At 43.7% G+C, this 23854-nt stretch overlaps 1 protein-coding gene across 1 annotated transcript in view; it reads left to right on the top strand.

The window, feature by feature from the left end:
* Nucleotides 1-23854, top strand: part of LOC103913205 (24-hydroxycholesterol 7-alpha-hydroxylase) — a 26335-nt gene that overhangs the window by 1114 nt on the left and 1367 nt on the right. Inside the window, exons 2-11 of the mRNA XM_009319673.1 lie at nt 6064-6199; nt 7506-7680; nt 9800-9949; nt 10692-10785; nt 12284-12382; nt 14285-14375; nt 15994-16127; nt 17011-17106; nt 18814-18902; nt 22550-22637. Coding sequence (XP_009317948.1) covers nt 6064-6199; nt 7506-7680; nt 9800-9949; nt 10692-10785; nt 12284-12382; nt 14285-14375; nt 15994-16127; nt 17011-17106; nt 18814-18902; nt 22550-22637 — 1152 coding nt within the window. The remainder of the gene's footprint in view (nt 1-6063; nt 6200-7505; nt 7681-9799; nt 9950-10691; nt 10786-12283; nt 12383-14284; nt 14376-15993; nt 16128-17010; nt 17107-18813; nt 18903-22549; nt 22638-23854) is intronic.

Raw genomic sequence — 23854 nt, forward strand, 5'->3', positions numbered from 1 at the left:
GTTAGAGAACCTACTTGCTCTATTGAAAACATATCCTGGTGGCAACCAGATTAAAGCAGCTTGCCAAACTGTCCTTTCCAGCGCAATCCCTTTTGGGGACGGATGTTTCACCATGACTTAAGCTTGCTTTAGTTGCCTTTTTTTCCAGGAAGCTTTTAGCAAAATCTCTTAGATGAAATTCTAAAACAAACCTGACAGAAGAGTCCTATTTTGGGGGTTCATTCACAGATTGAATGAGCAAAACTTTTACATACCAAAGAACGTACTGAAGTACAAATGCAAACTTAGTGGCTCTGGGTCCATTAATTTCGATGTTCATTTGCCTGGAGACCCTTTAGGCCGCTGTTGGTGCGACGGCAGCTGCTGACACATCTGGACACACCAGAAACACCTGAAGGGCTTTATAAACCCCAGGTTTTGTTGGGACAGAAACTAGAACAGGAAACATTTTCAATGGGAGAAAACTCAAAATAAGGCAAAGCAGAAAGAGGCGGCTTTCTTACATATCTATCTCCCCTTTACTGCGTGTTTGCAGATAGGACCTTTCCTTTGACTTTCTTCTTCGTCCAGCAACTCGGCGTCCTTGTGACTTGTGACCTCTCCCTGCGGACCCCCCTGGGCCAAGAGGGACTTTTCCATCCGTCACCCCCAGGCTGGCTGCCTGCCCGCCTGCAGCACGGTCATCCGGCAGTCTCCCTGTCCCCGGGGAGGGCTACTCCCTCGTTCTCCCCTTCCTCTCCTTAAACACCCCAGGCACGTCTCCCTTCCCACCTCCCACACTGGCACGATGCGCTGAGGCCAGGAAAGAAGCCTTTTCCTGCCTGCTCCCTTTTAAAGGAGTAGGCACTGTGGCACAGTACGGCCAAATAAAACAGGTGCTGCTGCCAAAGGGGTCATTAACAGGCATTACAAGGGTTGCAAAATACGTCTGCAATAATCCCAAGTTCCTTAATATTGCCAGAACAGGGTTACGTGTCCTTAGTACGAGTAAGCTGCCCTCGTAAAAGTTAGTGCAGAAACAGGCTCTAGGCAGCGTGAAACCTCTTCAGCTCCATAGGGTCCTTACCTTCAGGGGAGACTTTTGCAAGTAGAAAATTCCCCCCCGGATTAATCCTTCAGTCTGTCGAAGTGACACTCATTTATTTTTCTTTCTTAAAGAGTTAGCTTTCTTATTATTGTCCCTTTTGTGTGTATCCCTCACTGCTTTTTCTCTCAAGCCCTGGAGTAACACACCAGACTTCCGCTGCTTCCAACCTGCACTTCGCTTGAAGTTCGCTCCTTCTGTTTTCCTCCTACAGAAGAAGACGTGGGCTGGAAGAATTGTCTGGTTTTCCCCTTGTGTCATCAGTGGGTCTAAGAAAAGAAAGATCCCCTGCTCTAATATTTAATCTCTGGTCTAAAAAAAGATACCACCTCTTCCTCCTAAAGCTGCCTGGCTAGTTAAAGCAGTTTTGCAGGCGGTCTGGGATGGGCAGGACCGGAGCCACCATGCAACAAAAAATACAGGTAGAGCTGCTTAATGAGGGGTTCAAAGGATGTGGTTCCCCACTTTGCCTGGCAAACACGATAAGAGTTAATAAGGAATTTCAAATGCTTCTCATCGGTTTGCTAATTAAGCTAACAAGAAAAGTTCAATTAAACCCATGAGATGATTGTTCTGCACTGCTGTACGGACCTGTGGATCCGTACATCGCTCTCACTGCGTTTGGGACATGGCGCCATGTCTCGGGACTCAGCTAGATGCCTCGCAGCCTTATTATCTGCGTGTGGTTGCGTGAGGGATGGCTCGCTGGGTTACATGGCAAGGGACACGCATCCTGCGTGAGGTTTGGTGGAGGGGAAACAGGCTGGAGAAGAGGACAAGGCTTCTGGTGGAGTGTTTCTGAAGACGATGTGCACAGCTGGGTCGCTAATGGTCTGTGACCCTGCTCCCATGCACAGAAGACCAAAATGCTGAAGTCCCTGAGATAGAGAGGGGACACGGCATTGAACTCGTGTGTGTGTGCATGCCAACGGAGAGAAAACCAGCCCAGTGCTCCTGGCTCCCAACGTGAGTCTTGACACAACTGCAGCTGTCTCAGCCGAGAGTCCTTGCTCCCCTCCTGACAGTGCCCCTGGGAAAAATGGCTCTTTCCCCATTTTCCTTCCTTTGGGATTTTGGAGAACGTCCTTCTGAAGTTTTTATTCCTCTGGAGTGTTACTTTCATGTAGGCTCAGATCTGCCTCTCATCATGGCACTGCTGTTTTGTGCGGTGTTTCCCAGTCTTTGGACAAAACAGAGCTTTCATGACTGAAAGCAGCTTCGTAGGCCCTAAATCCTAAGAGGACTTTTATTTTGCTTTCTATGTCTCTGTGTGTCATCAGGCGTCCTTGAACGCTGTTTCGGACAGAGCAGTAAACTGGGACGCAGTGTTGGCAGGCAATGCCCACTCTTCCTTGGTACCCGCCCATAACGCAACGATGGCAAATGCAGAACTGCTTGACAGCTTGTGCCAGTAGCTGATGTTATTACAGTGGAACATCAGCGTAATTATACGGGGACAGATGAAAAGTCTGTTTATTCAGGTGTCTGTCTCGAATAGCAGCTATTAGTAGATGCTCAGTAACAGGGTGTAAGGAGCACACCCAGATGGGGGCACGCGGCCTTCTGCTTTTTCTTCCCAGCTTCTGGTCATCATCCACAGTTTAGGGACTTCCTAGGCTGGAATTTGCATCCGGATGATCTGACTCTCTCTTTTGTTACCCTGTGTATAATTTTGGCTTCACAGCATCCCCCAGCAATGAATCCATGATTTAACCATGAACCATACGAAGAAAGTATTCTGCCTGGTTTTAAACCAGCTAGCTTCTAATAGGTGCCCGTTAGCTTTTACGTTATGAGAAACTGGGAGTAATTATTCTCTTTTCACCTTTCCTGGGATCTAAGTCCGCTTAGTCTCCTTTTACTGAAACTTTCACTCATGCCTGCTGTGCATCCCTTTGCCTTTTCTAGCTCAGTATATCCTGCTGAGATGGAATGGGCAGAGACCCACATTAAATTGAAGATGTGGGCGCAGGATGGGTTTAGATGTTTGCTGTCCTTCCTCCGCTCCTTTCCTAGCAAGATGAGAGCTCTAAATTAATTATTAGCACTTGTATAATAGATCTTGGAGTCATTTCAGAATGTGATTCTTCTAGGCCTTCTTCTTCTGTGATGTTTCTAGGTCTCCTCATAGTTTAGACTCCCAAATGACTCCAGATCATGAGTAAACTTTTAATTCCTTCTTCTAAGGAATGAAGTAGAAATAAGTTTAAGGCCACACATCCTTAAGTCTTCCTAGAAGCTGTATTGGGCTCTTCTTCGGTACAGCCTATTTATCCACTACTAATCCTGGTCTTTAGTAATGCTTGTAAAGATTTGCTGAGTACTGGAATGACTCTTTGAGGCTTCCCCCGTCCTCCTTCAGGAGCCCTTTAGAGAGGCACCACGTTTGCCTGTCCATCCTCCTGGTGCTGAGCGTGATTTCACAGATCACGGTAGGTAGTTCTGCAACTTCATATTTTAATCCCTCTAGAGTTTTGAATTGACGTATTTATCACTGATTTCCCTAGCACTTGTTTCATAGAATCATAGAATCATAGAATCATAGAATCATTAAGGTTGGAAAAGACCTCTAAGATCATCAAGTCCAACCGTCAACCCAGCACCACCATGCCCACTAAACCATGTCCCTAAGCGCCTCATCTACATGTCCTTTAAATACTTCCAGGGATGGTGACTCAACCACTTCCCTGGGCAGCCTGGTCCAATGTTTAACCACTCTTTCAGCCTGTTTAAGCCTATTCTACTTAATAATTCCTTTGAAACAAGGTCTCAGTCCATCACTCTCGGTGAAAGGCTCCAGGGTGGGACTTGTCTTAAACTGTTGTAACCGCTAACTCAGATTGCTTCCCCACTTGGTTTCTTTACACCTTGAGCATTTATCAGGCTCAGCAACACCCTGGGAGACTTCCTGCATCTGGCATGTTTGGAAAAGTCTTTATTATTGGGGATGGGGATTGCCATTAGTAGTTTGATTCTCAAATCTTTTTTAGTATTTTAATTTTACATTTAATTTGTCAGGTATTGTATTTATTTGTAATTTCCTGTTTGGAGACAAAATTCTGCTTTCTGAAAGATGTGTCTTTGAATATCCGCCATCGCTGTGCTGTTCAATGAAGCTGACTTGTTCTGGAGGTCCTTCATGGACCTTGTTTTATTTCAGTTTTGTTTACTTTTGGTTTAATTTTAATTATTCTAAATAGATTGCAGGAAATCGGATGAGATTCAAAACCAGGTTGTTTGTGTAGGTGTTCCCAGGTAAGCAAGACGTCCAAGCTTTACTGATGGTCAGTGGGCACGCAGTCGGTCCTGTCAGTGGAGTCGAAGGGCAGTTCAGCTCACCGTCAAACCCAGAGGTGTGCAGCAGCTGGTCGGATGAGTCGGTTTTTCGGCTCCCCTGACTGCATAGACTCATTCTCTATAATGGGAGCTTAGGCGTCTCGCTCACATGTAACCATCTGAAATAAAGTGTTCCGATCTTTAACTGAGTGTGACCTTAATTGAATAATTAAGGTTACTGCATGTTGCTATTAGTTCAAATTTAATTTTATTTTGAAATTAGTTTAAGTACATTTTAATGTTAATTTAAAATTTAAAAAATCTGATTTAAAAACAAGCACAGTACAAATTCACTGATTTTTATCCAGCCTGGTGATGAGGGCATGCTGTTATCCATAAAAAAGCAACCTTAGCAATTTAGCTATTATGAAAACAGTATTTTATTTATTATCACCCAGAGAGTTTAAACAGTCGTTCTTTCTTCAATAATTTGCAGTTGAAGGACACAATCAAAATTCAATTGATGTCAAGAGGAATCTTTTCCTTGGCTTCAAAGAGCTTTTGATGAAGCGGGCTTTACAGCACAGACACAGACAACAAAAGAAATGGTTAAAGTCAGTGGCATAAACCATGCGAGCAAGGTGGACTCGAGGCTTTTCAGCACTCCAAACAGATCAACAGAAAACTGTTTCTCACCCTTGTCAGCAACGTAACCTGGAAAAGAAAATCAACTTCCTTGATGTGTCTAGAGACTTTATGAAAGCCCCAAACCTTTCCGTACGCACAGTAACTTTGCCAAAAGAAGGTGGTGAGCGTAGCAGTGTAAATGCTGGGCTTTTGGTTTCCAAGGCTTTTGCCTGTGAGCAGAAACTGCCTTGACTAAGAAAAAGATGCTACAGATGCTTCATTTCCTAATTTTGATTTTCTTATGCCTAAATCTGACAGCCAGCGGATATCACACATTCGTTTGCTAGTTTAGGGTAGCTACAAATATCGGTGATCTTTTTCATAATGTAGGAATTCAGAAGTGAATACTTATTGCTGAAAGTTTTGGGAGGGCTCTAGGATGTTAGATTAAGGGAAAACGAAAGGATGATTTATGGCATCAGAAACCTTCCCTGAATATAGGTCTCAACAAACTCCATCTACTCTGCTCAAAGCTTGTTAGCTATTTTGATGTTAATCTTTAAACACCTGTACAGGAAAGAAATTGTTGGTATTAGCAGAACCTTTAAACTAGAAAAGAAAAGAAAAAAACACATTAAAAAGATGCAGGAGTGGGGAGTTTTTGTTTAAAAAATGTAGATTGAAATAGGTAGGATTATGGATTTTTACAATGTGGGTACTTTGCTACGGCAGCCAAGGGATGCAGTAGGTAATCCATCACTTGGGTTCTTTAAATCCAGGTAGGTTGTATTGTCTGAACTGTAATGTAATTCAAATATAAAATGTTAATCTCAGAGAAGGGATCTCTTCTACTCTGCACGAGGACAGGCAGGCCCCTGTGATGTTCCCTTCTGGTCTGTAAGTCTACAAATTTTGGTCTGATTCATGTTCATCTTTGTGCACTTCCGAGCCAAGGCGTACAGAGAGCAGGAAGGAGCAGGTCCTCCCTCCTGACCTCTCAGCAGTACTGAAGTCCTCTTGGGGCTCCCGTCAAACGTGTTAACAATACAGTGATACGAAATCTTTGTTTGTTCCAGCATGGGCCTGTATTCACAATATTCGCTCTGGGAAAACGGTTTACTTTTGTGACTGAGGAAGAAGGAACCGAAGCATTTTTTAAATCTAAAGACTTAAATTTTGAACGGGCGGTACAACAAGCTGTCGAGAATGCAGGTAAATGAGACCTAGCTCTTTTTTAACGGAAATCAAATCTAGTCACCCAGGAACATTAAAGCCCAATCCAAGGCCCATTGGCTTTTTGATCATGCCTTAAATGCTTATCTTAACCCATGACCATGCTACGAAATTAAGGCGAAGTGAAATTCCTTCATGTGGATCCAGCACTGTAAGCCTGCTAAGTGATTTGGATTCAGTCTCAAGGGATCAAAGGTTTCTGAACCAGAGACTGATACTACTTTTATCATCAAGCAACCCCAGTTTGAGATCAGGTCCTTTTCTGCGGCTAGACCCTCCACCTACGTGTACCAGGTTTGGAGCAATAGTATGTTGTCTTATCACCTAATTTGAACATCAGCTTGTAGCAATAATTAGTTGTTACCCTGTAGTACCACAGTCATTAGAAAGGGATGAGGTATATATCCCACCCGCAGTGGCATGCTCCATCAGCTCATGTGCTTATATCCGTGTGGAACCGCACAGACAGGAATTCTTTGAGTAGTTTGGCAATTTTGGTCTGTGAAATGAAAGAGAAGCAAGTTGGCAGAGAGATTAAATCACAGAATCCCTGTGGCTGGAAGGCACCGCTGGAGATCGCCTAGTCCAAGCCCCTGCTCGGAGCAACGTCAGTGACAGCAGGTTGCTCAGGGCTGTGTCCAGTTGGGTTCTGAGTATCTCCAAGGATGGAGACTCCCCAGCCTCTCCGGGCAACCTGTTCCTGTGTTTGACCATCCTCACAATAAAAACTTTCCTACGTCTCAGTGGAATCTCCTGTGTTCCCATTTGTGCCCATTGCCTCCTGCCCTAGCCTGACCGCCTCTTTACTCCCACCACCGGATATTTATCCACACTGATAAGATCCCCCTGAGCCTTCTCTTCTCCAGGCTGAACAGTCCCAGCTCTCTCAGACTCTCCTGGTATGACTGAGACGATGTACTATAGCGTGAAGACCCAAACTGTTTTTTTCTTGGATTAATTTATTTTTCATGTCAGCTCAGTTTTGTGGCGCGCATGCACATCTCTACATCCACACGGAAGCTGGGGGGAAATGTCTGGATTGTTGATTCTGGCACTGAAGCTTCATGAGGCAGGAAGGTGTTACACAGACTGGTAGAATCAGGGGGCTCACCAAAATCTTTACAGGGTTAGAAGGAAAACTTTTTGGGAATTTCACTATAGGAAAATGAGGGTTAAGGCATTTAAATTAGAGTCACAAGTTATGCGTAAAAATTTTCAATCTATCTTTCAGTCAAAATCTACTTCATCTACTTTCCAAAACATTTCTGTTTCTTTTTGTATTTAGTTTCTGTCCCTGCAGAAGCATTTTATCAGAACCATGGTAACCTCTACAGCATGATGAAGGGAAAAATGGGTCCTTCAAATCTGCACATGTTCACGGGCACTTTGTGTAAGGAACTACATGAGCACATGGCACACCTGGGCACGGAGGGCACAGGCAACCTCAATGACCTGGTAAGGTAAGGGAGTTTTGCAGCACATCTCTAACGCGTGCGTAACCTATATGGGAGCAGAGATGTTACCGTAAAGCAGGTGGAGCTCAGGCTCACAAGCGTTAGAAAGGCTGTGTCAGGATACTCATCACTGCTTCAGTTTCAGGCGGCTCACAGAGCGGACAGGGTTTCATCTAAAGGTGTTTCTCCCGGCTGGGAGAAACATCTGAATTACCTGTTTGGAAGAAAAAAGAAAACACAGCATCTTCCAACAAACCCCGTTCCCAAAAGATGGGATAAAAGTTTCACATTATAAAGAACTTATGAACGGACAAAATGATTGATATTCACACGCATGACAAAAAACCGTTTTCCCTGGTTTCCAAGCCTAGCCCAAAACTTAAATAAGACTTCCGCAACTGACTTTGCTGCCGGAACTTCATCCTTCATGTAAAAAAATCCCTTTACTGACAGCTTCATGTGACAACAACAGAGCTTTTAACTCCTCCTTCTTCCTGATCATCTGGGACAACACCCGTATCTTGCCTGTCCATCAGGACTACAAGCTGAATATTGCCTTTGGCTTGGACCCGTTTCTAAGACCTCACATCCAGGTTGTCTTTTGCTGACTTTTTCTGCATCATACATTTAAGACACGGCTTTTTACTGCAGCTAAAACACTGAGCGCCTGTCACTTCAATTACTCCAATTTGGATTAACTGGGGAAAAATGTGGGGGAAAGGGGCTTTGAAACCTCCCAGCCCTCAGTCCCACTGGTCTCAATAATGAGGTGCAAACCCCCACATCCCGTGGTGGTCCCTCGCCTGCCTTCTGAGATCAAAGACACATCTGCTTCTTGTGAAAAAGCAGACAGTCATCGAATCGGTAGCATGCTGGTATGTATATGTATATACTGCCTGGTATGCTGATATTGGCTCACATTTTCTTGTTACCCCCTGGTCTGAATCCGTCTGTGGTCTTTTACCCGGGCTGAAGTTTCTGAGGGCAGGGATGGACCTGTTGTTCTCTGTTGTACTGGCACCAGCACAGACCGTGGTCCGTGACACGGCATGGGCGCCCATGGCGGCATTGGTCTACAAGTCATACATGAAGCATGCATGGCTCCCTACTGCATCCCTGATGCAGCCTTGGGGAGCAGGGCGTTCTTCCCACTGCCGTGGCTGTCATGGACACTGGTCATCGAATCTGAATCAGCTGCTATTTGTCTAAAATTTTTAAAAAAGTCATAGGCTAGATGATAAACCACAGAATCCGTAAGAGTCATCCACAGTAAATCTGTGCTGAGTGTGATCTGTTCTTATGGCTTTGCCAGACAATACAAGATAGAAGAATTGGAGTGCAATTCCCTGGATAATTGTTATTGAGCTGCCTCAAAATTAAATCCACAGAGCCAGCAGGTGGCTCCATCTTCCTTATGATCTGTAGGAAAGCGAGAAAGTGAAAGAGCCGTTGCCTGAAATACGCGTTTAGCAGTGTCTGGAACCCAGCAAAGGCTGCGTGAGGGTTTCTCAGAGTTCAAGAGTCATAGAATCATAGAATCATTAAGGTTGGAAGAGACCTCTAAGATCATCGAGTCCTTCCCAGGTGAGTCCATTGACTCACACTGTGAGTTGTCCAACACATCGAGTCCAGGTGAAATGGCCTGGGAAACGAACTCAGAGTTTGCAGGGTAACAGAGGAGCAAACAGGGACGGAGCGAGATAAAAAGAAAACAAAACAAAGCATTGTTCACTCCAGCAAATCTGCAGCCAGAGGAAGGATTTCTCGGGGTGTCTGGTTGCAGAAGGGGTTGTGCAATGCCCAGAAGGTCCACATGGGCTAACCTGAAATAAGAGGGGTGGTTAACGGGGAGAAGGGGACGTCAGCGCCCAGAGCCTTTCTGCCACTGCTCAAGTGACCAAACGCTAACTGATGAAGTTCAGCCACATGCAGAGGACTAGCCTGAGGTCCGTGTATCTCCCAGCCTCTGCTTACAATCTGCAATAAGGGTGTGAGTGAGGTACGAGCCTTGTGCCAGCCCTTCCCGCGCTTCTAGTGTTGGCAATTCAACACGCCGCATCCTGACCTAAAACGGTTGCGACAGCTTCCCTGTGGCCTGTAAGTCACGGGGATCTTGTCCTTGCAGGCATGTCATGTATCCAGCAGTGGTGAACACTTTGTTTGGGAAAGGCATCTGCCCGACAAGCCAGAGTGAAATCAAGGAGTTTGAAGAACATTTTCAGAAGTACGATGAGGACTTCGAATACGCTTCTCAGATGCCTGAGTGCTTCCTGAGGTAACAGAGCGGAGATGATGGACGTGGTGTACCTATTAGACGCATTTTGCTTGCTGGGATATCAACCGTGAGAGATTTCCCCTGGAGGATGATGCGCTGTCTTTATCCATAGTGCACCCTTGGGTCAGGCAGGCTTTCAGCTAGGTGCTTCAAAAAGTTCTGACCTTGTCTCATGCATTTTCCTGGCATAAAGCAGAAACAACCTTGCCTAGGTGGGCAGGGTCCAGCTTGGACCTGTCAGGGAGCAGCAGAACTGGGCAAAGGGCAAAGGCCTGAGCCTAAATGTGAGTCCCAAGCTGAGGGGGTCCCCAGCGAGGCATCTTTCCCACACCTTAGCTGTTTTCCCAGCAGACTGATCCCAGGTTACATGGCTGCACTGTTGCAGAGCAGACCTTGGGTAGAGGCAACCAAACTCCAAGGAAGGGAGCCTGTCAGTGCTGTCAGGGCCATGACAGCACCTTGAGCTCCTCAAACTAGCCTTCAGAAAGGACTAAGGATGGTCTAAAAATGTGACCTTTATTTTCTCAGGGGAGGTCATTCTTGAAAAGATTGACCTAAGCAATTGTCCAAAGCCACAGTGAAAACCTGTAGTGGAATAGATATGAAAATCTAGGAGTCTTGCAGTCACAGGTCCTGGCTGCAAGATGAGGTCTGGCCGAGGTGAAGTCCTTCCCATGGAAAAGGAAATGTTGGTTTGTGCTGCCTCAGTTAAGTGCTTCTTGTTTGTTGCTTTTCTTTACAGGAACTGGTCAAAATCCAAAAAATGGCTTCTAAAATTATTCGAGAAAGTAGTGTCAGATGCTGAAAGGACCAACCCTTCAGAGACCACATCCAAGGTAAACATCCGAGGCTATGAAATAAGATGACTTCGTTGTATATTCTGACTGAAGGAATGGAGGGCAGGAATTATTTCAGTATTGGAAGAAATAAGCCAAATACGTCAGCTTTGATAGCTGTACCTTAATTGTCCAGTATTGCTGTTACCTACATTAGGACAGACCCATAATTTTGAGTCCTGCTCCTCAATTTAGTTTATTTCCTACAATTATGAGAACTGACATCTTCCTCCGGGGAATTTTAAGCCAAGGGTTCAGAGCTGTGACCCATCGCCAGCCCCCAGTATCGCAGTTGCAGTGAGCAGTCGAAAGAGGTGAGAGAAAGACCTCTTCAGTTGTTTCTCTGAGGGCACGGTGCTGTGAAATTTCAAAACCTTACATGTACTATTTTTAAACCCTGGTGTAGAGTGAGTAGATCCTCCAGCAGCCAGACTAGTAGAAAATAGCAGATTACTGGATTGGAAGCCAAGTACCCACATATTGATTGTGTAAAAGCCGTGATAAGTTGAACCCCTGGTTATTCTCCTTCACTACAGCTAGAATTCTGTCTATACAGCTGACAAATGCGAGGGCAGACTGGCCTGGGAATTTTGATCTACCAAATGATTATAGAACGGATCATTAAACAAACCAGGTTTTATTTGGACTTTAAAAGCTTTACATACCACAATTTATTTCGTAAAATAAACCAGAATAATGGAAAGAAAGAGAGGGCTGGAGAGGGGCTGGTGGGAGGTCAGAAGGTGCAGGAAGTAGGAGGCACGAACTCGGTGTCTCAGATTGGGTAGGAATTTGGAAAAAAAAAGCATTCATTTTTTTACTCAAGGTCAGCCTTTTCCCCTCTGTAAAGTAGACAGGAAGCTTTGCCTTGAATGCATGGTTGCCCTGTATTTAAGGAAATACTATAAACAAAAGCTGATTCTAGAACATTACACAGTTGCTATAGTTTCAAAGAATATCAAGCCATTGAAGTCACTGGTTAGGTCACTAGCAGAGCACCTGGAACTAGGAAGTTCGCTGATATATCAGACCATCTCTTCACAACAAGCACCTTTTTGGCAGGAACGGAGAGAACTTTTTCTTCATTTCCGTTCATTCAACTTGTTCAGTCCTGTTTTCAGGTTCTTAAAGTAGAGAAGTAGAGCAGGAATTAAAAAAAGAATAGAGATTTCTTTTTTCTTTCCTCCATGTACAAGCAACAATGGGGAGTGAGGGAACCAAATCCCCTAAAAACTTTAAGAAAATGGAGGGCAGCACAAATGTTCAGTAGGGATTCACGTGGTGCATTGACGACTTCTGGCCCTCTGCCTATGAGTGGGTCTCAGTTTCTCTTAACAGCTGTGATCTCTACTTTGTGACTGCAAAAAAACATAACTAACCTTACTTCTCTTTGATAAACTAGTCTTAGGTTATATCCTTGAATTCTAGTAAGCCCTACCCTAAATTAGATTTTAATATATTTTTGGAAATACGCATTATTATCTTTTATTTATAACAGACACTGCTGCAACATCTCCTGGATAACTTGCAAGGAAAACATCTAGCTCCCAATTATGGTCTCCTGATGCTCTGGGCTTCCCAAGCAAATGCTGTCCCTGTAAGTACATCAGCTAGAGAAACACCTTCTCTCTACCCTGTTCAAAAGCCTGGTTTTGGGAAGCAAAGACTTTGAAGCAGAGGTCACGCACACTGCATGTATTCCAAAGAAGGGATTATCACGCCCACATGCATCACTACAAATATACCCACGCCGCAGCGCCACAGAAGCAATGACAAGAAAAGCTCTTCTTGTATTTTTCCTAAATTATTATGTCCCCTATCATAAGATTTTGGGAACATATGTCTCATAGCTATTAAGATCACAGTCTTAAGCTGTGAAGAGCATTTAACTATTCTGAAGCACTATGGCTGTGTTATAGTAGAGACTCTATTTTAAATAGCCTGGTGTCATCGACTGTAAAGAATATCAAAAAGCATAATATAGAGTAACTTCATCTCTGCGTAAATCCTTGAGTGAATTTGGCTCTTCCGCTTTGGGGGATCTGCCGTACAAACACCAGTGTTGCTTCAGGGGAAGAAAAGCAATAGTTTGATTCTGCTGCCACTTAAGTTTTGTCTATGTTGGAAACGGATTTGACAGATTAATGGTACGGATATATGTACGCTAACAAACCCAATATATCTAATACAGCTTAGGCTGACCAAAGACATTTATAGGAATTTCTCAGATGAAAAATGCATAGCAGCGAAAACATCCTTTATTTACCATGACTACTGAGCTCTTTCCAGCACAGTTATGTCCGTTACAGATGTGATTTAGAAAAAAAATGATAGTGAGTTATTTTTATATGTAGTCCTAATGGATATATCTATCTTTTTTGTAGATTGGCTATTACTACAATTTACCCTAAAGGAATTTCATCCTTTTCAGTGAGGTTTCTGTGGATTCACGTGTTGGTATAAGCGAGAGGCATAGCCTGCTGTCTGTTATCAGGATAACTGACATTCCTTCCACAACACTATCATTACTTACTTCTGTAATATTCAGCTGTAAATAGACAGGCAGATATTTCGTTGTTTCTCAGAATAGTCACAACCACTGTTCTGGTGACCGGAATGATGAAAAAAGGCCTTTCACCTTCCAAGGGGATTTTTTACAAGCTCGTTAAACCCTTTTATCTGAAACAACTCAGTTATCCCTCCTCGGCCCATGGAGTGAAGCCACCGTGTCCAAGTGCTGTACAAGAAAACTAAGCTACCAGATTTGTTTTGCAGGAGGGCTGCATCCGCATGGGGCTGTTTGGGAAATAACAGTAAGAGTTCTCATCCCTCACCAGCACAGATGGCCCGCAACCAGATTGGCATGCAGACTGCATCTCCCGCTACTCAGCAAGAGGAGAGAGACTCCTGGCAGTGCTGCGAGTCCTTCTGGTTTCGTCCTACTTAAGAGGATTTTCTCCCTTCCTAAATTTCTTGATTTTCAACTTCATTGCATAATCAGTTAGCAAATTATTTGTAAAGGGGATATACTACTGCTTGTTTTGCTGTTAATTACAACTTTTCCTGCCCATTTTAGTGTAACTCACTGTGACAACGCTGCAAATTATTTCACCTCATTTCTGCTAATATTAGTAGGAATTTACTATTTAATTTTTCTTCCATTCATGCAGCTAAATCTAATCACACACAATGATTTAGTAATTCATTTTAACACCTAGTTATTTGAAATTAAAGAAAGGATTCTGCGTTTCAAAGGTCAAAGCCAAAGCTATGCAATGTTCACTGAAGATAAGTACACAGCAGATGACTAGACCTAATCTCCCAGGATCTGAGCCCTTAGATGTGGATTTACCCTGGAAGCACAGCTCCCTGTGCATCCTAAATACAACAGGCACATCCAAAAAAGTGCAAATGTTTTCAGCTGCCTCTGTGATTTGCTACAAGGATACTGTAATTCTGTTCCATATTCCTGAGTTAAAGTACTTTCATCTCTGTTTAGATTGCATTCTGGACCCTTGTTTTCATACTCTCTTATCCTTCCATTTACAAGAAAATCATGGAAGACCTAACTTCTGTTTTTGGCAAAGCAGGTAATAAATCCGATCCATGTCCTTCTGGAACCTAGAAATTACTTATTCTGTGTTGGCCCAGCACACGGCCAATGGTCAATGGCTGGGAATAACAAATGTTGCTGCTGAAGGTACTACTGCTGACATAGGGTCCAGCTCTGAGTTCTTTACTCAGCATATGCTCAAGACGTATTTTTAAGCAAAACCACCTTTGACGTAAGCAAAAGAAGGGTAGAAAAAGAACCAAATTTATTTGTCTCTTCATTCCACACCTATCATTTAGACCTAGATTTGTATTAACCAGTCTTGTGCTTCTTTCATGCATATGAGAGGGTCAGATGAGGTCTTTCAATTCAGCTACTTTTCATGGTGTGATGTCCACCAGAGTTACAGCTACTCTGTGGAAAAACAGGCCAGGAACTGTTCTCTTTTCTCTCATCTGAGGCTGATTTGTCCAGCATGATTCACCCCCACATGACTAATCTCTTTCGCTGAAAAAACAGTCACCTACTGGGAGCAGTCATTCACATATGCAGTCCCCTGAACAACACTCAGACTTCCATGGAAGACTCTTAGTTGACATGGGACAAAACCACATCAAGGAATGTGGTTTCAATCGTGCCCCTGTACTCGGCACTGGTGAGGCCGCACCTCAAATACTGTGTTCAGTTTTGGGCCCCTCACTACAAGAAGGACGTCGAAGTGCTGGAGCGTGTCCAGAGAAGGGCAACGAGGCTGGTGAGGGGTCTGGAGAACAAGTCTGATGAGGAGCAGCTGAGGGAACTGGGGTTGCTTAGCCTGGAGAAAAGGAGGCTGAGGGGAGACCTCATCGCTCTCTACAACTACCTGAAAGGAGGCTGTAGCGAGGTGGGGGTCGGTCTCTTCTCCCAAGGAACAAGTGATAGGACGAGAGGAAATGGCCTCAAGTTGTGCCAGGGGAGGTTTAGATTGGACGTGAGGAAAAATTTCTTTACTGAAAGAGTGGTTAAACATTGGCACAGGCTGCCCAGGGAAGTGGTTGAGTCACCATCCCTGGAAGTATTTAAAAGACGTGTAGATGCGGCGCTTAGGGACATGGTTTAGTGGGCATGGTGGTGTTGGGTTGATGGTTGGACTTGATGATCTTAGAGGTCTTTTCCAACCTTAATGATTCTATGATTTTAAGGAACATGTCAATAATTAACCAATAAGGATAATCATGAACCAGTGCTTAAGCTTTTCTCCTGGCCCTGTTTTATTTGCTAGTGTTAACATAGCCCAAGAGCTCAGCCTTGACTACTTGTCTTGGTGCCTACAGTCCCTGAGATTCCCATGCAGTGTCCTACCAAAGTACTGAAAAAGTCCAGGGGCTCTTAACTTCCAAGATGACCTTTGTTTGGCCTCTTCTGGCAAATGCCATATCTACAGCTACCTTAGAGTTATTAAATTATCTTCAATGTCTTTTCTTAAATTGTAAGATGATTAATGATTCTCATTCATTTATTTACTCTGAAATATAAAGAAAATTTCTGGGTGCAAACAAGGTCTTAAAGTCTTGAGGTATTCTATCAGAAGGTCTAAAGCAAGACATTTCAGCACGTACCAAAACAAGTATGAGATCTAATTTTTACATGGAGTCTTCTTTCTCATGCCATAACAGGTAAAGATAAAATAGAAGTCTCTGAAGAGGACCTTAAGAAGCTCCCTTTTATTAAATGGTGCACTTTGGAAGCCATACGGCTGAGGTCTCCAGGTGCAATCACCAAGAAAGTAGTAAACCCAATAAGAATTCAGGTCAGTTTCTTTTTTTTTTCTGTTTTTTTTTTTCCCCAGAAGGATGCTGTATGATTTGTCTGGAAAGTGGCCTCCCAATAGATCTAGATAAAATTAAAATAGTAGAGATATTCCACAATCTCACATATAAATTCTATTTAGTTTAACAGATTTATTCATCATCATTCTTTTAATTGTCATTAATTTAAGAGTGGTTTTGCTTCTTTTGCTCATAGTCTTACCTTCAGTTTTTAATTGACTTTACATTAAATTGAATTGAGCTGGAGATACTGTGCTGATGGTATATGAAACAGTAATCAGACACAACAAATGCAGTAAAAGGCACCACGATTTAGTAACTGATAAAACTCGTTCTTTTCTGTTTGTTTTCTTCAGTGCCGTTTAGAGGGGAAGTGCCAGCATTCAGGAGTCTAACAAATAAATGTTTGGGAGAAAAACACTCTCTCTTAAGGAATCAGCACTCATGCCCATTTAAGAAATTACTGAAGTCCCATAAAGGTCTATTGTCATATAAGTCTTTCTATGAATTTCTTTGTATTTTTAAGGAAATGCTTAACGAAAGATGTAGAAAAAAATACCAGTTCACACGGTACATCAAGAAGTGGGAAAGACAGAAATAATGTTACTATTATTTCTATACCTGAAAAACCAAATGAGAACAAAAATAGTCTTTCCACATTCTCCACTGTTTAGGTCTTTCTTGTGGAAAAATGGCAACAGGAAGCAGCAGCTTCAAACATGTAATATGTCTACTGTGGCTTTACCACCTTCACTTGTCCTCTGTTAGGACCTTCTGCTGATGGAAGAGAAGTACTAAGGAGGGACTGTTTTGTGAGTTGAACCCGTGATTTTCTCTTTTCTTAGAGTTTTTTCTCCTTTTCAGAATTTCACCGTCCCTGCAGGTGACCTGCTGATGTTGTCACCGTATTGGTTGCACAGGAATCCAAAATATTTTCCTGACCCAGAAATGTTCAAACCTGTAAGTTGTCACTCAGCGTGGGTATTCTGCTGTCTTTTCTCCTCTTCACTTATTTCACAACAAAAACACATGGACAAATTGGCTTAAAGTCGGGTATTCCCCATCGTCTGGAGGATGGCCTTGTATACAGAGAGGATGTGCACAAAAAGGAGGAGCCTGTAGGAATAAGCAAGACTTGAAAAGTTCAGTTATATATTCCAGATAATATGGTACTACTTTATATCACTTTGATCTTGATTCAAAGCCCACTGTGGAAAGACCCCACTGATTTCACTGTTGAACCCAACTCCAAGTACTCTCCTCTCCCTGGCATCTGTCTGGATAGCTCATCTCCACGTATTTACCCAGGCTCATTGGTCTTTCCAGTCAGATGATTTCTGGTAGGTATTAGCTCTGCTAATTCAGTAGTTCATCTAGAGTTTCTTGATTGTTATTCCACTCCAGGTGGCCGTGTGGGCAGGCTTGTAACTGCTCTTTTTAGCACCATCTGCTATAGAACGGTTTGTCTTTTTTTATAGAAATACATCAAGGAGTAATTTAAACAAAACTTCCCTTCTAGCAAACTCTTCACCAACTTGAAATCCCTCATAACAATTCCTGCCTGTTTGAAACCCTGAGCAGAAACCTTGATGCAGCAGCTTATTCCTTTAGTAACTTTATTCCTAAAAAGCAAGCTAGCTTGTTTTTTAGAAACTCACCCTTTTTCCATGAGGAATAGGTGAGTAACCCTCAGACATTGCCATTCCAAATGGTACCGCCTTGCTTCATCACCGCTGAGATGTTTTTTTCTTGCTTTTATTGGATTTTGATGCTAACAGGTTTCCTCTTCAGAAAGCTCTAAACAGCCCAAGCTGAAAAAAACCCAAAATAAACAAACACAAGATTACATCTTCTCTAAGACAGCTTCATCAGAGGAGTTAGCCTCCATAAAATTGACAGGGTATTACTTGAAGGCCTTGGTAGAGTTGCACTGAGTTTCTGGAGGCTGGTATATATAGTTTGTCACCCAGCATTCAAGAGATTTACCTCTGTCAGTGCCACCCACCCAAACTTTAGCCGATATTGCTTTGCTCCTTGTGTTGTTCCTTTTCTCTTAAAGTAACTCAGGATGGAGCAAGGAGCCCTCTGGGTACAGACAGGCTGTTTTCATTGGGAAGAGTTAATTTTCTCACACGCTGGCTTGCACCTGAGAACGGGGCTGTGCAATCCTTGCCTTTCTCTTGTGTGACAGCTCATACACTTTGCATTTATCTGTGCACAGTGTCTTAGAAACAGTTTGTGTGCAAGATGTGCACGAGCCGTATGTGTGCTGTGATACAATTTTGTGGCTGAGGGAAGGTACTGGTTGAACACTTGCTTTGAACGTGCATATATTTAAAAGGAGAAGGTCACATTTTTATAGGCATTTCAATAGCTCAAGACGCAGGATTTAGAAAAATGGGGAGGCATAGGAAGAACGCTTTAGGGGTGATTTTGAAAACCTCTCCAGCACTAAGCATGTTGCAAATGGGACCCTCATTTCTTTCCCTGAGTTGCTCCTGACTTTTGAATCCAGACTCTGACACTAACAGGTTGAATGCAAAAAATGGCATTAGTGCAACTTTGTATTGAGCATTAGCTGTCCAAGGTCATTTTTAGCCTGGAGAAATAACGTTAAGCTTTATTTATATAAGGCTGATTTGGAAAAAAAAAAGTTTCTTCCCACAGGATCGTTGGAAAGAGGCAAATTTAGAGAAGAATGCTTTCTTGGACAGCTTTGTGGCATTCGGAGGAGGGAAGCATCAGTGTCCAGGAAGGTCAGTGAAACAGCTGGGGTTTATTTATTCCCAAAGCCTGCAGAGAACAACTCTCTTGAACCGGGCTCCTCTTACACTTGGAGATAAAGTGTTTTCATTGCTTTGCTCTTTGTCAGTCCCCTAATGTTCAGTATTATCTGGACCTAGTTTAAACTGATTTGAAAGTGGTTTCATTCCTGGAAAAGACAGGTTAAGTCACGATGTAAAAGCAGAATCTGAGACTAGCATATCAAGGGATATCCCCCAGGAAGGAAAGTGAGCCTAGCTCTGCTGCTGCTGAGGCACCTTTTCATCAAGGGAGAGTTGTTCCATTTACAAACATGCCAGTTTACAGACACAGGCTTTTAGGCTGCCATAAACCAGTTCTAAACTAACCTAAAGAACATTTCTCTGGTCTGAGACTCTCTTTCCATCCTCTATGATGCCACTGCCATCTCTGCTAATCTTCAAATATCTTAACTGTCTCCTCTGTGTTTAAATCTTGTCTTTGCATTAAGGCCCACGCAATTGTATGATGGCTTAAGTTGCAGATCCTGACTCCCTTCACTCCTCCAGCAATGCCAGCCTCAATGCTTCCTGCATTCCTTCTGCTGTTTTCTCTGCTGTCCCTCTTCCTGGAACAAGTCCCAGGGAGCCAGCTGCTCCTCGTTTCTGTGTTCAAACATCTCTACGCTCAATTCTCTGCCTTCAAAACATGGTCTCCTCTAGGAAGCAAATAACCAAGAATCCTTAAAACTGGTCAGTTTAACTCAAGAGTCCCATGTGGAGCGAGGAATACAGACGGTGTTGCAGAGGATCTGCATTCCTGAATCTGCATGCACCCTATAGCAGGCTGGACATGGGTTTCAGATAAACTTTGTGAAGACATTAAAGACATAAACAAAATGAATAAAACTGCATTCACCATTTAGGCTTGCCGGAGGAAAGTGCTCACGCACTGCTGTACCTCCATGACTTGTACCATATTCCTAAGCTAAATATGAGCACAACCTCATTCCCAGCCAAGGGCAATAGCAGAATTCACAAGAGGCATCCACAGGTACAGGACAAGCTGCAAAACAATGTTTCTGAAAGCTGCTTGTTTATATATACTGACCTATTTCTTTGTTCAGGCTGTTCTCTGGGCTCTGATAATATCTTTAAAATAAGTCTGTGGTTGGAAAGAAAATGATAACATTTCTACATAGGCAATGGATGGAGAATCTTTTTCTTGCTGACAGACAAAAAGTCCTTTCAAACCCTTTGGCAGTCCACATGGTAACACACACCTTCACGTTTTTCAGCAATAATTCTAAAAGAATAATGTGGTGGTCTTGGAAGAAAGGAAATTAAATCAAGGGATGTATCTAGATCCCAGGCTGCAGATTTCCTTGGTGTGACTGAATGAAACAACGATATTTCAAGTTTAAGATGCATTTTCATTTAATTCAGTACTGGGATTTATAAATTAAAGGTATGAAACATTTAATTTCTCCATTGCAAAAGTTCATCATGAAATTAAAAGCTAATTTAATCAAACTGAAAGCCAGAAAATAACTTACTTGTCAAATATTCTAGGAAACTGACATGGGAAGAGCTCCCACAAAGCCATTTCTGTGCCATCATTTTTACCCAAAAGAAAAATTTGATGGCAGTGAAGCTACTTCTGTCTAACCAGGTGACTACTGCCTGTGCGACTGTGCTTATCTTGCATGGCTCCATCTGTTGTCTCCTATCTTATGCTGACATTGTAAACCCTTCAGCACAACGGCCATTTCATTCTCAGACTCCATTTACTGCAAGACCTCAATCCACAGCTGGGCTCCTGGGTTCCAGCACAACACCAATACGTAGCAGCGCATCAGGGGCAAGATTTCAGAAAGCACATCTTTGTCAAACCCCCTTGTCACTAAATAGAACGGGAAGGCTTCAGTGACTCAGAGTTCTAGGGGAGGCCCTAGGACTCAGTCATGAATACGAAAGACAGGTAGGAACTAAGGGGCATTTAGCTGCAAGAAAGCTCATGGTTTCTGCTCAGTACAATGTGCTGTGGGAGGGAGGGACGCACTGGGACTCTGCAGTCCTGCTTTTCCCTCCTGGGCTGTCCCTCTGGCCACCCTGGCACGTGTGTGTTGCTTATCATCCTTATGCCTCAGCATCTCTACAGAGCAGAATAACAACAGCAGTCTGCTTGGAAAAGCACTCTGAGATCTAACGGTGGGAAGTGCTGCAGTTATCGGTTATATCCAATGCCACTCGGGCAGATATTGCAGATGAACCCCGCCACGGGTACAGAGGTGTCAGAGCTGGTCAGCTCACATCCAGCTGTGCTTGTGTTTGAAGGACGGACCTCTGTAAATGCAGCGCTTCCACTTTCAGGGCCACCTAGAGGCATTTTGGCATTTGGCCACATCCTGGTACATCTATGCCAAACCAGTGAGGATGGCTCAGAGGCAGGACCTCAAGCACCAGGGGCCCAGGACCACACTGTGCAACCAGTGCAGTGACTGTAAGGAGCCCATCTTTGTACGGTGCCACCGGCATGGAGTTTGGGCTAGCAAGTCCTGCCTGACCTGAGCTAATTTCCATTGAAATATCTCTGCACTGCATTCCCCCGAGCTCAAGGTCACCACAAGCTCCCTATCTCAAGGTAATTCCAATGTGAAATCACAGGGGTAATTTGGGTCTGAAGCTAAGCCAAAACAAACAAGCATCCTCCCACTCCGGAGCACAGGGCGGCTCAGTGCACAGATCTGGATGGCTCTGCAGGAGTTAGGTTGGGTCTCGTGGGGCTTATTAGCTTCCTCCTCACACCTGCCAGGCCAAATCCAGGCTGATGCCATGTGCAGTCATGTGGCCTTCTCCCCAGCGAATTCCCCAATAGCTGTTTTATCCAAGTTTTCCAGCATATCTCAGATAATGGAAAATAAACTGGGTAGAAGAGCAAGGCAGTATTACTATTTTAACTAGGTATTTAAGACATGTCTCAATTCTGCAAGTGAGTAATCCCATGACCTGGCATAGGTACATGCTAGTGCCTGAATGCAGAAAGCTCTTGTACATACCAACATGAAAAAATAATAGCCTAGAGGAGTTCACCTGCTGTTATCCGAAATCTCCGGACTGACTAAGAAAGACCTTTCTGAGAGTGTTACAGAAAAAAAATCATGCCCTTGGGCCTCATACTGCATTCTAACGCTGACGCATTAAATAATAACTCCCACTGTCACAGCTACTCTGATGTCATCAGGCTCCCAGCTGTATTCTATAACTTTATATAGCACAATTAGTCATATAGCCTTTTCTATATTTGACTGTCTTCTCACTCCTATGAAGTTATTTCAAGTCAGCAAGCATTAGAAGAACATAAATGTTTACACAGTGGAAAAAACCATAATGATAAGGGGCTGTTTTAAAATAGGGTGTCAGAGGGATACTGTCGGTCTAACGTTTCACCGGAAAGAAGGGGCAGCCACTGCATTTGTGTTCGTCGCTGAGCAATGAAGCTGAACAAAGCTACGGCATATTTTCCTACTGAAGATAAACGTTCAGGCAGAACTAAAGCATGGAATGTAAAATGTGTCAAAGACACCCTGTTTCTTATCTGATGATAACACACGTGTGATCGTCAGGCTGGATGACCAACGTTTTCCTCCATTTTCTTGCAGGTGGTTTGCTATCATGGAAATCCAGTTGTTCGTTGTGCTGTTCCTGTACAAATATGAATTTGTGCTTTTGGATGCAGTACCAAAGGAGGTAAAAGATCCATGCATTTATACAGCATTCCACGTCTTTATATCTTTCATTCATCATGCTCAGCTGAACAACCATGCTCAACTGTGGTTATGTATAATGAAGCAAAATTTTGAGATGAGTGTTAATAAGGCATGTAATGAATAACTCAATCTTCATTTTAACTCAGAAATCCCAGAGTAACTCCAGTGATGTTGTGGGGCTGCGCTGCCTATACAAGAATGCACCTACAAGAGTATTTTGTCTCATCATTGCCTAAACATTACCAGAGATTTTTTAATTGCTTTCTGCCACTCACAAAACCACTGAATATGGAACTGGATTATTAATACTTCAAAGATATGAAATCAGATGCAGCACTCGCAGTGCTCTTCCACTACATATTCAGTGGTGGAAGAGAAATGATTAGGGTAAGACTGTAGGAGCAACTGTGACATAGAAAGGTTTTACCATTAATGGAGAGTGGTGTGGTCTCCACTCTCAGAAGTAATTCCCTTCCCCATTTGCACTGTGTCCTTTCCACTTCCCAAAAATCCTCGTTCCTCACAAACATGGACTGCTGCGAAGTCAGCACGTCTGCCTGTCACAACCTAAACATGACAAACATGTCCTTCTATGTCCAGGTGACCTGCCTGGTGGATGAGGGAAGGGCTGTGGATGTGGTCTACCTGGACTTCAGTAAGGCCTTTGACACCATCTCCCACAGCATTCTCCTAGAGAAGCTGGCGGCTCACGGCTTAGACAGGTGTACTCTGCGCTGGGTCAAAAACTGGCTGGACGGCCGGGCCCAGAGAGTTGTGGTGAATGGAGTGAAATCCAGTTGGCAGCCGGTCACGAGCGGTGTTCCCCAGGTCGCAGTTTTGGGGCCGGTCTTGTTCAATATCTTTATCAATGATCTGGAGGAGGGGATGGAGTGCACCCTCAGTAAGTTTGCAGACGACACCAAGTTGGGCGGGAGTATTGATCTGCTCGAGGGTAGGAAGGCTCTGCAGAGGGATCTGGACAGGTTGGATCAATGGGCCCAGGCCAACTGTATGAGATTCAACAAGACCAAGTGCTGGGTCCTGCACTTGGGCCACAACAACCCCATGCAGCGCTACAGGCTTGGGGAAGAGTGGCTGGAAAGCTGCCTGGCGGAAAAGGACCTGGGGTGTTGGTCGACAGCCGGCTGAACATGAGCCGACAGTGTGCCCAGGCGGCCAAGAAGGCCAACGGCATCC

The sequence above is a fragment of the Pygoscelis adeliae genome, unplaced genomic scaffold (assembly GCF_000699105.1).
Source record: "Pygoscelis adeliae isolate BGI_AS28 unplaced genomic scaffold, ASM69910v1 Scaffold121, whole genome shotgun sequence".
Taxonomy (NCBI): domain Eukaryota; kingdom Metazoa; phylum Chordata; class Aves; order Sphenisciformes; family Spheniscidae; genus Pygoscelis; species Pygoscelis adeliae.